Consider the following 14,092-nt stretch of genomic DNA (forward strand, 5'->3'; position numbering starts at 1 on the left):
CAGGCAAAATAATGGCAAAAATATAAAAATGATTTTCTGTACTCAAATCACCCTAAAATGACATTTCTTAAAGTCCCAACATGAATTTCTGTATAAATTCTATATATTTTGGGTTTGAAGTTTAAATATATCTATATATGTTGAACGCAATTTTGACGCGAACAGAATCACCGAATAGTTTAAAAACAAGTCATGCGATTTGAACAAACCCTGGAAGTTACAATAACAAATATTGTGGATATTGTATGATTGAAACAAGTCTAAGTAATTGATTTGACATGTTTTTTAACGTTTTCAGAGTACAGAGTGACAACTATTGTGAAATTTTAGCGCTCTAACCTGACCCACGTGGGTCAAGTTAGGAAAACACCATTTTATTCTTTATATGGAGAAAAGTTTTGTTCCTTTGACTGTTTAGTGTATTCATTTTGAGGACATTTACAGAATAATGAATGAAAATTTCAAAACTAAGAAATGAAAATTTTGCCTGTGTCTCCCTTTAACAGTTAGCTACATGTATTTTAATAGACGGCTTGATAACAATCTCTGGCGAATTTCAGGAATTTCATGCTTATTTAGTGAGAACAGAAAGCTGTTTACTGATAAACCCTAGAACATGTTTCAAAGGGAAGTTATTTCACATTTACCAGACATTTACTACTAAAATAAGCCATCTTTGGGCGGTAACTGGAGTTATAAGATAAACATTTAATCATTCGGAACTGCCTCGGCTATTATCTACAATATTAACCTCGGAAACAATACGGATTGAAAGTAGTTCTACCACGTGGTTTACTGATGTAAACAGAAACAGAGATAATGTAAAACGAATGTATATATGTGACACCTAATGTCTGTTCCGGTACTTTTATGCTTGAAAATATGTCCGACAACAATTTGTTATTTAAATATGCCCTCTGATGTTCAATTTTAAATAAATCCGACCAAATGTCAACAGGTTGGTTTTTTGTACTTTCGGTTTCACAGCCATATTAGTAAATATATAAATAATGTATTGTTTGCTTTTGTACCTATTAATTCACTTATTTCAGGTGGACTTTTACTACATATATTGGAAATAAACGTGTCAACAACTCCCAGCATTAAATTACTATTTGTTTACATGTTTAGTTTCTTAGCGTACATGTAGGTTAGACCGGAATACCGCATCCGTTCTGTGTATTCATACTATTGTGTTCGAGGTCCTTATCCGAAGACTGACGGAAAGGGCCGAGTAGTTGCGATTGACATTTAATAAAATAAAACATACCCCTTTTCAGTATAGAAAGTTTGGTATGCGACTATATTAACGTGCAAGTATAAATCTTGCAGTATAAATGTAGTTAGATAGTACATTGTATTGAAGTAATATCTATGTATATGTAAACACTGATAATAGCTATACATATATATGAAAACTCATAACACAGGATATTCTGCCAAGTTAAACATGTCGAATCAGGGAATTATTTATGATGCAATAGTGGTGGGAGCGGGGATTGAGGGCTCGTCAACGGCGTACCACCTTGCCAAGAGTGGTAAAAAGACATTACTTCTTGAACAGGTATTTATCTGTTTATAATACAATAAATAAACTAATAATAACAAAATGTTACACCTTATATCATGTACTAAATGATTTTAACAACACGGAGGTTAAACGTTATAATTTAATATTCAGGTGAAAGTCATGTATATACAAGTGTGCATGAATCAAATAATCAATTCGAAAGTGTCAACGGTTTATATAAACACATTTATTATTATCGGTGGAGAAATTTTGCATACGTATACACAACATGTCAATAAATCTTGATTTTGGAAAATAAATGGATTCTAAATTTCGTCAATTCGGTTTGATTTGTTGCAAATAAAATAAATAAAGCGTAAATAACAAACGCTCACCTTCCTTAATAATTGAAGAACATTACAACGATTTTCACAATTGGCATAAAGAACTTTTCGTAAATCTCTTGCTCAATGGTTTATAAATTAAAGGCCCATAATGTCCAAGACATGCTTTTATTTTTATTTCTCAAACATTTTACATTTTAGTGTCCTGTTATAGTTTTAAAAAATACTCATATTGGCCGGTTAAAAATACTCATATTGGCCGGTTAAAAATACTCATTGGCCGGTTAAAAATACTCATTGGCCGGTTAAAAATACTCATTAGCCGGTTAAAAATACTCATATTGGCCGGTTATTTTAACCATATTTTGCTTCATATTTTGCTTCTGTTTTAGTACAGTACTTAACAATGATTTGAGCCGCGTCACGACAAAACCAACATAATGGGTTTGCGACCAGCATGGATCCAGACCAGCCTGCGCATCGGCGCACTCTGATCAGGATCCATGCTTACATGACCGCTTACAGACCCTATAACAAGTCAAGAAACTGATAGCGAACAGCATGGATCCTGACCAGACTGCGCGGATGCGCAGGCTGGTCTGGATCCATGCTGGTCGCAAACCCATTATGTTGGTTTCGTCATGACGCGGCTCATTTAGTATTTCGTATAAAAGTCAAAATTCTACCTTGTTTACATTGTCCTACGTTTATGACATTCATCGTTACATTCTTCAGGCGGTTATCTTAACCATTATTTAAACGATACTCATATACTACCTGAATGCTTTCAGATCAAAATAATTGATTAAGATATTGTACCAAACCATAGGAAGCCCCACCCCCCTTAATTGTACCATACGAACGCCTTTATTCCGTTTTCAGTTCCCATTACCACACAGTAGGGGAAGTTCCCATGGACAGTCCCGGATCACGAGGAAGGCGTACGGGCCTCAGGAACACTACACGATTATGATGGAAGAGTCGTACAGACTAACGGACGTACTAGAATCAGAATGCGGGGAACAACTCTTCATGCAAGTATTGTTTATTGATTTGCTTATCATTATATCATTCATTCGTCCGTTCGACCATCATTCCGTTCGTTCATTCGTTCGGTCGTTCACCCATTTACTAAACAGATTTGAAACAACCGCATACTTATATTAAGTTGTTGTTTTTTTAATAGAAACTGCGGCTGTCTTGCTTTCGGTCCAAAAGATCACCCTTTTGTTTCCGGTGCAGTGGAGGCTTTGTCACGTCACGGTGCCCCGCATGATGTTTTCAACGTTGAGGAGCAACGCAGAAGATATCCGTATTTGGCGTTACCGAGTGATTTTAAAGTTGTTCTTGACAAAACAGGAGGACTTCTTAGAGCTGATAAAATTTTGCAAGCGTTTCAGGTAAATATTAAATAATGTAAAATACATTTTTTAAAAACGTTTTGATGACAAACCCGTGCGTGATGAAGTTGTCTGCACGAAGTTCCGGTTAGTGCTAGATCTATACACATTTAGCTTCCTCAACAATAATAGGAATAAAATCAGAAGTAACAGAAACTTATGGAGCTTTATATAAAAGTTTTGAGCATTGTACAAAGTACATGAACATCATATTACAAAATATTATCCTTCAAGTATTTCAAATATAAATCAGGTACGCAGTAGTCAAATTAATGGTAGTAAAGTAAAGGGTATTTTTACTCCTTGATTTGAGCCGTGTCACGACAAAACCAACATAATGGGTTTGCGACCAGCATGGATCCAGACCAGCCTGCGCATCCGCGCAGTCTGATCAGGATACATGCCGTTCGCTATCAGTTTCTCTACTTGTAATAGAGTTGGAAAGCGAACAGCATGGATCCTGATCAGACTGCGCGGATGCGCAGGCTGGTCTGGATCCATGCTGGTCGCAAACCCATTATGTTGGTTTTGTCGTGACACGGCTCATTTATAATCGTGCAAACGCATATAAACCGGTCGGAAGCCGCACATATTCAGATGACATCTAGTTTGGTCCAGATGTTATCTCAATTTATCTGTTCTAGATCTGTAACCTTTTTTGTGCTAAATATCTTACATGAACCCGCTCACCTTTCATTCTGGACAAGACCATTCTTTATTTGAAGTGAAAATTTCAAAACATATACAGACTAAATAGTGAACAGTGCAGACCATGATCCGACTGCACAGATGTGCCGTTTGATGTTGATCTGTACTGAGACAATGATAAGGGTAGAATCAGTTGCTGGGACTGTTTTTCTTGAGCACAATTTCAAAACTAATTGTCCTAGAAATGAAATTTTATGAAACACATGTGTTTGTAAAAATGTTCTTTACACAATAAACAAGTGTCTTTATCTTACTTTAAAGTTATAAAAGCCCACAGATAAAGAGGTAATTTCATATCGCACGTAGAATATCATTGTTTTATTTATATAGAACATACATGTGTAATGTTTGACAAACATACTTGGATCAATAATTTACTAAGTCGTTGTTAATACCTAAATATTTCATACTGCAACAGTTTTCATTAACTATGTTAAATACTGGAAAAAAATCTCCCGAGTTATATTGCTTAATTTCATATTAATTTATATTTCCAATGCGATGTACTGTATTCAGATTTATTATGTACTAGTAAGTAGTAACTGCTATGTGTAATTAGTAATTTAATTCTGCAGAGTATTCGCAAGAAATTTAGAGCGTCAATGGAAAGCACTTTCATTAAAACATTAACATTAACATTACCCCCTCCCCACCCATTCCACAGGAGTTAACTGTATATAAAGCATCATTTTAAAATGTTAATATCGTTTTTGTACAGAAACAGTTTCAACGTTTTGGTGGCACTTTACTTGACGGGGAACCTATGTTAGACCTTTATCCTGGGGATATAGTATCAATTAAGACCACAAAAGGAGTTCATAGGGCAAGAAGTGTTGTGCTGGCCCTTGGTGCATGGGCAGCTAAGTTCTTGCCTCGCATTGGAGTCAATGTGCCTTTGGAGGTAAATCTTATTAAATTGTTTTTTTTAACTGTTGAATAATTTTCTATTCTGCATTAATAGAAACAATATTCAACAATAAGTTGTGGAGAAGGGAATAGCAAATACATTTTTGTAAATCCTCGGTATTGGCTATGAAAAAGAAAAGAAAAAAGGCCAAAACAACAATATCAACAACAACAACAACAACAACAACAGAGATATGACATTTTCAGATAAGAAAACTTTGGTGTTAAGTAACTAAGGTACATGACTTTCTAGGGCAGTTATTTTAGCAATTTTAAATGAGATTTTCTACATTGGAGGATGAGCAATCTGCTTTTCTAATTTTAGTGCATGTTTAACATGTTAAATATTTTACTCATTTAAACTAGTGAAAAAAATGGAGCTATTATGATCACTGCGGCGTCGTTGTTTTCATCGCACAAAGAAACTTTAATGGAGCTCATTACTTAAACAGTTTTGAAGTTTTGAAACTTGGTATGCTTGCTTAGCATGACAATGTGCAGTTGTTAGACATAAGGCATTCTTTTGAAAGCTATGCCCCTTTTTAATTTAGAATATTTGTCAGAAGTGGTTTTTTCAACAAACGAGCGTTAACACCGCATACAGTGCTCTTGCTTGTATGATATTTTGAACTCGGTTTACAACTTAATTTTAGTTATCGGAGTAAATCAATCAACATATTTATTTATAGCCATTGAAGATAACAGTGTGTTATTGGGAGGAAAAGAATGGAAAACATTTCAGTATTGAGAATTTTCCGACTTTTATGTCCGAATCCGGTACCGGTAATAACACCATTTATGGTCTCCCATCTGAAGAGTACCCAGGCCTTGTCAAGGTATAAACATCTATTTAATTTCAATTCATCGTTATTATTCATGATGTTAAACAGTGACACAGAAATATGTCCAGTTTCATCAATTTCAGTTGAAAACATCTTAATACATGTCCTTTCATTGTATGTTTATGGAAAACTTAAAGAATTGCAATTGACCACTAGAGTCATAACTCCCACTAGATGTTAATATCATAGACCCAACAACTGGATATTTATGTCATAGCTCCCCCCACCCCCCACCCCCTGTTTTAAAAACTATAGGAATGTTCTATCGTCATTATTATTTGTACTTAAAAAAATAACAAAAACTGCACTATGAAAAAAAACTCTTTGGTGTGAGGTGACAAGTCCCTTTTTTTTACTAAAAATCGGGCAACTTTTCGCTTAAAATGCCTATATATCTACGCGAACAAAGCATTGATATATATATTTTTCAGATATGCCTTCATCACGGTCCTGCTATTGATCCGGATAATAGGGACGGTGTAGATAATCAATGGGTTTTAGACACAATAAAGATGATTGTTCATACACACTTCCCAACATTGGAAAAAGAACCAAGAATTGTTGAAACATGTATATACACGGTAAAGTGTTTTTGTTTGACACAAATTTTTGTCTATACAACATGTGGTAAATAAGGGTAGAAATTTTGATGAAGTTAGCACAATAAGCTGGGTTTTTATTTATTCATATGACTTGGGAAGACCATCTGTCCAATCGCGGAAGATTTTTACGTCATCCAATGTTGGATGGTGCATTGTGAATCATTTAAACTAGTATGTTATAAAATCATTATGTAAAGGATGATTTGAGCGAATAACTAAGAAAGCAATTTGACAATTAGTGTTTCATAAGTCACCAAGGAGTATCATCAGCAATATTACTCTCATCTCTCCCATCAAAACCTAATTCAGCTTCCGGAAAACATTTTCCCCGACATGTCCGATATCTCCAGTAAGCTTCCCCTTTTCAAACCTTTCAAAACCAGCAAACGGTTTAGCATGTTTGCCGTTTATTTTGCAAATAGGCCATCTGAGTTGTTCTTTGAGTTCGTTATAAACAAATTAACTGGATTCCTAAACAAGTGCCCCAATGATAATTCTTATGAATTGTAGGTAGTACTAAATACATGTATTTATAAATATTTTATAATCTTATGCAAATATATTTTTCAAAATGATGAATCATTTTCTGAATCATTTTCCAGAATACACCGGACAAAGATTTCATTCTTGACCTTCACCCGTCTTGGAAAAATGTCGTCATCGCAGCTGGGTTTTCAGGTATTTGTCTTCAAAAATGACATTAATGGTCATACCAAGTAAACGAATTTCAAAGACGACCTCATCATATTAGAAGAGATTGTCAACAGTTTTTTTTCTTCTAAACTTTGAAACCGTCACTTCTGTTAAGATACTTTTAAGAGTTATCTCCCTTTGTGATTGTGGCGAGACGAAACCAAAAATCTTTCATATATTGCATAGAGGTTATATGCAGAATTAAAGTAACCCTCTTGAGGTCCATAAAATAACCTGAAATTTTGCACACAAATAGACCTACATAAAATTGTACACAAATCTAGAAAAATATCCAATCCTGTTATGTCAGTGGGGTTTCTTTAGGTAATTTCTTATATTTATTTGGATTTTTACGGCGCACCGACACAATATACGTCATATGGTGCCGGAACAGGAAATAGGTTTTGCTTCACCTCTAAAGCAACAAACCACCTCACCGAGATGCATAAACTAGTAATACGAACCCATTTAGGCGCCTCTTGCGACCACGGAAAGACGAATAGTAGTGGCTGCAATTGTGAAAGCCAACCCTCAGCCACAAGGAAGATTTCTGATGCAACAGGAGAAAGAATATTGAATTTGTTTTTGAAATTGAATATTGAAAATGTTTCTTTTTAAAAGTTTCTAATTTGAAACAACTTCAAATCAGACTTCAGGTGTAAAACAATTTTTTTCTGTGTTTCTGTAAAGTCATAGAAAAATATACACATATATATAACTCTATGTTAGTAAATTTATCATAGAATGAACGCGGCATAAGTACGGAAGCGTCCTGGTGCCAATTCATAATGTTCTTTAAAGAAATAGGAGATAAAAAAGCCTAATAAGGAGTATATAACTCCTACGTAGGACTTATATAATAACAAGAATAAGAGATATAAAGTCCAACGTAGGAGTTTAAAAGTCCTACGTAGGAGTTATAAACTCCTAATTAGACTTTTTTTATCTCATACGTAGGAATTATAAAGTCCTACGTAGGACTTATAAACTCCTACGTAGGAGTTATAAAAAACCTACGTAGGACTTTATAAGTCCTACGTAGGAGTTACAAACTCCTAATTCTCCTACGTAGGAGTTTATTTTTAGCTCACCTGACCACGAAGTGGTCATGGTGAGGTATAGTGATGGGGCTATGTCCGGCGTCCGTCGTCGTGCGTTGTGCGTCGTGCGTTGTGCGTCGTTCGTCGTCAACAATTGGGTTGTTAACAGTCTAGCAGTCACAGTTTTGATTGGATCATCATCAAACTTTGTCAGAATGTTTGTCTCAATGAAATACAGATCGAGTTCGAAGATGGGTTATCTCGGGTCAAAAACTAGGTCACAGGAGCTAAAAATAGAAAAAAGCTTGTTAACACTCTAGAGGCTGCAGTTTTCATCCAAATATTCTGGAAATTTGTCAGGAAGGTTGTTTTGATGATATCTAGGTCAAGTTCGAAGATGGGTCATCTCTGGTCAAAAACTAGGTCACGAGCTAAAAATAGAAAAAGCTTGTTAACACTCTAACAATTGGGTTGTTAACAGTCTAGCAGTCACAGTTTTGATTGGATCATCATCAAACTTTGTCAGAATGTTTGTCTCAATGAAATACAGATCGAGTTCGAAGATGGGTTATCTCGGGTCAAAAACTAGGTCACAGGAGCTAAAAATAGAAAAAGCTTGTTAACACTCTAGAGGCTGCAGTTTTCATCCAAATATTCTGGAAATTTGTCAGGAAGGTTGTTTTGATGATATCTAGGTCAAGTTCGAAGATGGGTCATCTCTGGTCAAAAACTAGGTCACGAGCTAAAAATAGAAAAAGCTTGTTAACACTCTAATAATTGGGTTGTTAACAGTCTAGCAGTCACAGTTTTGATTGGATCATCATCAAACTTTGTCAGAATGTTTGTCTCAATGAAATACAGATCGAGTTCGAAGATGGGTTATCTCGGGTCAAAAACTAGGTCACAGGAGCTAAAAATAGAAAAAGCTTGTTAACACTCTAGAGGCTGCAGTTTCATACAAATATTCTGGAAATTTGTCAGGAAGGTTGTTTTAATGATTTCTAGGTCAAGTTCGAAGATGGGTCATCTCCGGTCAAAAACTAGGTCACAGGAGCTAAAAATAGAAAAAGCTTGTTAACACTCTAGTGGCTGCAGTTTTCATCCAAATATTTTGGAAATTTGTCAGGAAGGTTGTTTGATGATATCTAGGTCAAGTTCGAAGATGGGTCATCTCCGGTCAAAAACTAGGTCACAGGAGCTAAAAATAGAAAAAGCTTGTTAACACTCTAGTGGCCGCAGTTTTCATCCAAATATTCTGGAAATTTGTCAGGAAAGTTGTTTTGATGGTTTCTAGGTCAAGTTCAAAGATGGGTCATCTCCGGTCAAAAACTAGGTCACAGGAGCTAAAAATAGAAAAAGCTTGTTAACACTCTATAGGCTGCAGTTTTCATCCAAATATTCTGGAAATTTGTCAGGAAGGTTGTTTAGATGATATCTAGGTCAAGTTTGAAGATGGATCATGTCTGGTCAAAAACTAGGTCACAGGAGCTAAAAATAGAAAAAGCTTGTTAACACTCTAGTGGCTGCAATTTTCATCCAAATATTTTGGAAATTTGTCAGGAAGGTTGTTTTGATTTTATCTAGGTCAAGTTCGAAGATGGGTCATGTCTGGTCAAAAACTAGGTCACAGGAGCTAAAAATAGAAAAAGCTTGTTAACACTCTAGTGGCTGCAATTTTCATCCAAATATTTTGGAAATTTGTCAGGAAGGTTGTTTTGATTTTATCTAGGTCAAGTTCGAAGATGGGTCATGTCTGGTCAAAAACTAGGTCACAGGAGCTAAAAATAGAAAAAGCTTGTTAACACTCTATAGGCTGCAGTTTTCATCCAAATATTCTGGAAATTTGTCAGGAAGGTTGTTTAGATGATATCTAGGTCAAGTTTAAAGATGGATCATGTCTGGTCAAAAACTAGGTCACAGAAGCTAAAAATAGAAAAAGCTTGTTAACACTCTAGTGGCTGCAGTTTTCATCCAAATATTCTGGAAATTTGTCAGGAAGGTTGCTTAGATAATATCTAGGTCAAGTTGGAAGATGGGTCATCTCCAGTCAAAAACTAGGTCACAGGAGCTAAAAATAGAAAAAGTTTGTTAACACTCTAGTGGCTGCAGTTTTCATCCAAATATTCTGGAAATTTGTCAGGAAGGTTGTTTTGATGATATCTAGGTCAAGTTGGAAGATGGGTAATGTCCGGTCAAAAACTAGGTCACAGGAGCTAAAAATAGAAAAAGCTTGTTAACACTCTAGTGGCTGCAGTTCTCATCCAAATATTCTGGAAATTTGTCAGGAAGGTTGTTTTGATGATATCTAGGTCAAGTTGGAAGATGGGTCATGTCCGTTCAAAAACTAGGTCACAGGTGCTAAAAATAGAAAAAGCTTGTTAACACTCTAGTGGCTGCAGTTTTCATCCAAATATTTTGGAAATTTGTCAGGAAGGTTGTTTTGATGATTTTCAGGTCAAGTTCGAAAGATGGGTTATCACCGGTCAAAAACTAGGTCACAGGAGCTAAAAATAGAAAAAGCTTGTTAACACTCTAGTGGCTGCAGTTTTGATTAAAATATTCTGGAAATTTGTCAGGAAGGTTGTTTTAATGATTTCTAGGTCAAGTTCGAAGATGGGTCATGTCTGGTCAAAAACTAGGTCACAGGAGCTAAAAATAGAAAAAGCTTGTTAACACTCTAATGGTTGCAGTTTTCATCCAAACATTCTGGAAATTTGTCAGAAAGGTTGTTTTGATGATTTCTAGGTCAAGTTCGAAGATGGGTCATGTCTGGTCAAAAACTAGGTCACAGGAGCTAAAAATAGAAAAAGCTTGTTAACACTCTATAGGCTGCAGTTTTCATCCAAATATTCTGGAAATTTGTCAGGAAGGTTGTTTAGATGATATCTAGGTCAAGTTTAAAGATGGATCATGTCTGGTCAAAAACTAGGTCACAGAAGCTAAAAATAGAAAAAGCTTGTTAACACTCTAGTGGCTGCAGTTTTCATCCAAATATTCTGGAAATTTGTCAGGAAGGTTGCTTAGATAATATCTAGGTCAAGTTCGAAGATGGGTCATCTCTGGTCAAAAACTAGGTCACAGGAGCTAAAAATAGAAAAAGTTTGTTAACACTCTAGTGGCTGCAGTTTTCATCCAAATATTCTGGAAATTTGTCAGGAAGGTTGTTTTGATGATATCTAGGTCAAGTTGGAAGATGGGTAATGTCCGGTCAAAAACTAGGTCACAGGAGCTAAAAATAGAAAAAGCTTGTTAACACTCTAGTGGCTGCAGTTCTCATCCAAATATTCTGGAAATTTGTCAGGAAGGTTGTTTTGATGATATCTAGGTCAAGTTGGAAGATGGGTCATGTCCGGTCAAAAACTAGGTCACAGGTGCTAAAAATAGAAAAAGCTTGTTAACACTCTAGTGGCTGCAGTTTTCATCCAAAATATTTTGGAAATTTGTCAGGAAGGTTTTTTTGATGATTTTCAGGTCAAGTTCGAAGATGGGTTATCACCGGTCAAAAACTAGGTCACAGGAGCTAAAAAATAGAAAAAGCTTGTTAACACTCTAGTGGCTGCAGTTTTGATTAAAATATTCTGGAAATTTGTCAGGAAGGTTGTTTTAATGATTTCTAGGTCAAGTTCGAAGATGGGTCATGTCTGGTCAAAAACTAGGTCACAGGAGCTAAAAATAGAAAAAGCTTGTTAACACTCTAATGGTTGCAGTTTTCATCCAAACATTCTGGAAATTTGTCAGAAAGGTTGTTTTGATGATTTCTAGGTCAAGTTCGAAGATGGGTCATCTCAGGTCAAAAACCAGGTTACAGGAGCTAAAAATAGAAAAATCTTGTTAACACTCTAGTGGCTGCATTTTTTATCCAAATATTCTGGAAAGTTGTCAAGGTTGTTTTGATGTTCGAAGATAAGTCATCTTCGGTCAAAAACTAGGTCACAGTAGCTAAAAATAGAAAAGCTTGTTAACACTCGAGTGGCTGCAGTTTTGATCCAAATATTCTTGAAATTTGTCAGGAAGGTTGTTTTGATGATATCTAGGTCAAGTTCGAAGATGGGTTATCTCCGGTCAAAAACTAGGTCACAGGAGCTAAACATAGAAAAAGCTTGTTAACACTCTAGTGGCTGCAGTATTGATTCAAATATTCTGGAAATTTGTCAGGAAGGTTGTTTTGATGATTTCTAGGTCAAGTTCGAAGATGGGCCATCTCAGGTCAAAAACTAGGTCACAGGAGTTAAAAATAGAAAAAGCTTGTTTACACTCTAGTGGCTGCAGTTTTTATTCAAATATTCAGGAAATTTGTCAAGAATGTTGTTTTGATGTTTTCTGGGTCAAGTGCTAAGATTGGTCATGTCTGGTCAAAAACTAGGTCACAGGAGCTAAAAATAGAAAAATCTTTTTAACACTCTAGTGGCTGCAGTTTTGATCCAAATTTCCTGGAAATTGGTCAGGAAGGTTGTTTTGATGATTTCTAGGTCAAGTTTGAATATGGGTCGTGTCCAGTCAGAAATTAGGTCACATTGCCCAAATATGGAAAAATCTTTATGACACACTAGAGGTCACATGTTTGACTCAGTTGCATCAAACTTGGTCATGATGCTTGTTTAAGACATTGCTTGGATGCGGTTGTGTCAGGTGAGCGATCCAGGGCCATCATGGCCCTCTTGTTTATAGAACATTATGAATTGGCACCAGGACGCTTCCGTATTACATAAACGATTGTACTTATCAACTGTCAAACAAACATCAAAATAGAAGCAATAACTTTAACAACCTTTTGTATTTCATTTTGTAGGTCACGGGTTCAAACTTGCTCCAGTGGTTGGCAAGGTTCTGTCACAGCTTGCAACCGGCCAGAAACCAGCGTACGATATGTCACATTTTAAGATTGATAGATTCTTCAAAAATAAGCTGTAACATTATATACACTGACACAATAAGATTTGTTACGTGTGGCTTATTTCATGTTCACAAACTTATATATTATAGTCTTCTTATTTTTTTTCTTCATAAAATGTTATATTTTGTATACATTTATTGTAACCTCGAATTGCACGTGATTATGTTTTTGTTGTTGTTGAAATAAACGAATATTATTTTAATCGAGTCCGAAAGAACACAAGAAATAAGCTTCGGATATGATTATACATGTATTTAGAAAAGGGTTTAAATATAGATCAGCTCTAAAAGTTGAATAAAAATCTTTTAAAATTGTGCTAGACTTTCTTTTTACCGACAAGAGTGTGATATAATTTATAAAATGGAATAATATGTAGTGCAGAACCCAATTTTTATTTTGACTGGTAGAAAAAACAACAATATACATGCATATACACTAATGTACACAATCGTAAAACATCATTTGTCCGATATGTTTTCATTACACTGTTAAAAATCATATAAGTAATTTTGTAATACATGTACAACTTTAGTAAGACAAGAAAAAGTAAAATCGGGATAATTTGTATCAGGATTTTTACCTTTAAGTATCCTACAACTCAATTCTGAAAAAAGGGTTGTAGAGGCTTATTCTTCTTGAACGATACCTTTGAGAAATGTGTTGGCGTAGAATATACTTGAAGTGACATTATGTTCATTTATAACTACATGTTCAAAAATTGACTTTTATAAAGACGATTGACAAATGATTGAAAGTAAAAAAATATTAAACAACATAGATCTAGATTCTATATTATAAAAAGACTGCCCACTCTTTTAAAAAAATAACGCTACTGATACATTGTGAACAATATTTATACAATTTCCGTGGGTCTAGGGATAATTTTTGCATTATAAAATATAAAATTGAACAGTTACGTCCAATATATAAAGTTCTTTTAGTTTTACCTGTGCATTCCTCATTTACACTTAGATGGGCATAAAGTCACTTAAAAACTATTTAAAAGTAATTAGAAATGACACCACATGTGCACATATAAAAAAGATACTCTTGCATAATAACCAACTAAATAGGATAATTTCAACGTTTGGTACATTGTATGCAGGTATAACAATGTCAACGATTACAATTGCGTAAAATTATTGTAAAGAAT

At 35.1% G+C, this 14,092-nt stretch overlaps 1 protein-coding gene across 1 annotated transcript; it reads left to right on the forward strand.

Moving 5' to 3' along the window:
- Positions 1-1,296: 1,296 nt before the first annotated feature.
- On the forward strand, positions 1,297-13,116 carry LOC132751580 (peroxisomal sarcosine oxidase-like). Its single transcript, XM_060741761.1, has 8 exons — positions 1,297-1,564; positions 2,737-2,888; positions 3,041-3,254; positions 4,681-4,863; positions 5,558-5,704; positions 6,142-6,291; positions 6,915-6,990; positions 12,835-13,116. Exons 1-8 carry the CDS (start codon positions 1,412-1,414, stop codon positions 12,954-12,956), a joined length of 1,197 nt encoding a protein of 398 aa, XP_060597744.1. The 5' UTR covers positions 1,297-1,411; the 3' UTR covers positions 12,957-13,116.
- Positions 13,117-14,092: the final 976 nt, after the last annotated feature.

This window comes from Ruditapes philippinarum, unplaced genomic scaffold (genome assembly GCF_026571515.1).
Source record: "Ruditapes philippinarum isolate M1 unplaced genomic scaffold, ASM2657151v2 ctg4242_1_1_1_1, whole genome shotgun sequence".
In the NCBI taxonomy this organism is placed as follows: domain Eukaryota; kingdom Metazoa; phylum Mollusca; class Bivalvia; order Venerida; family Veneridae; genus Ruditapes; species Ruditapes philippinarum.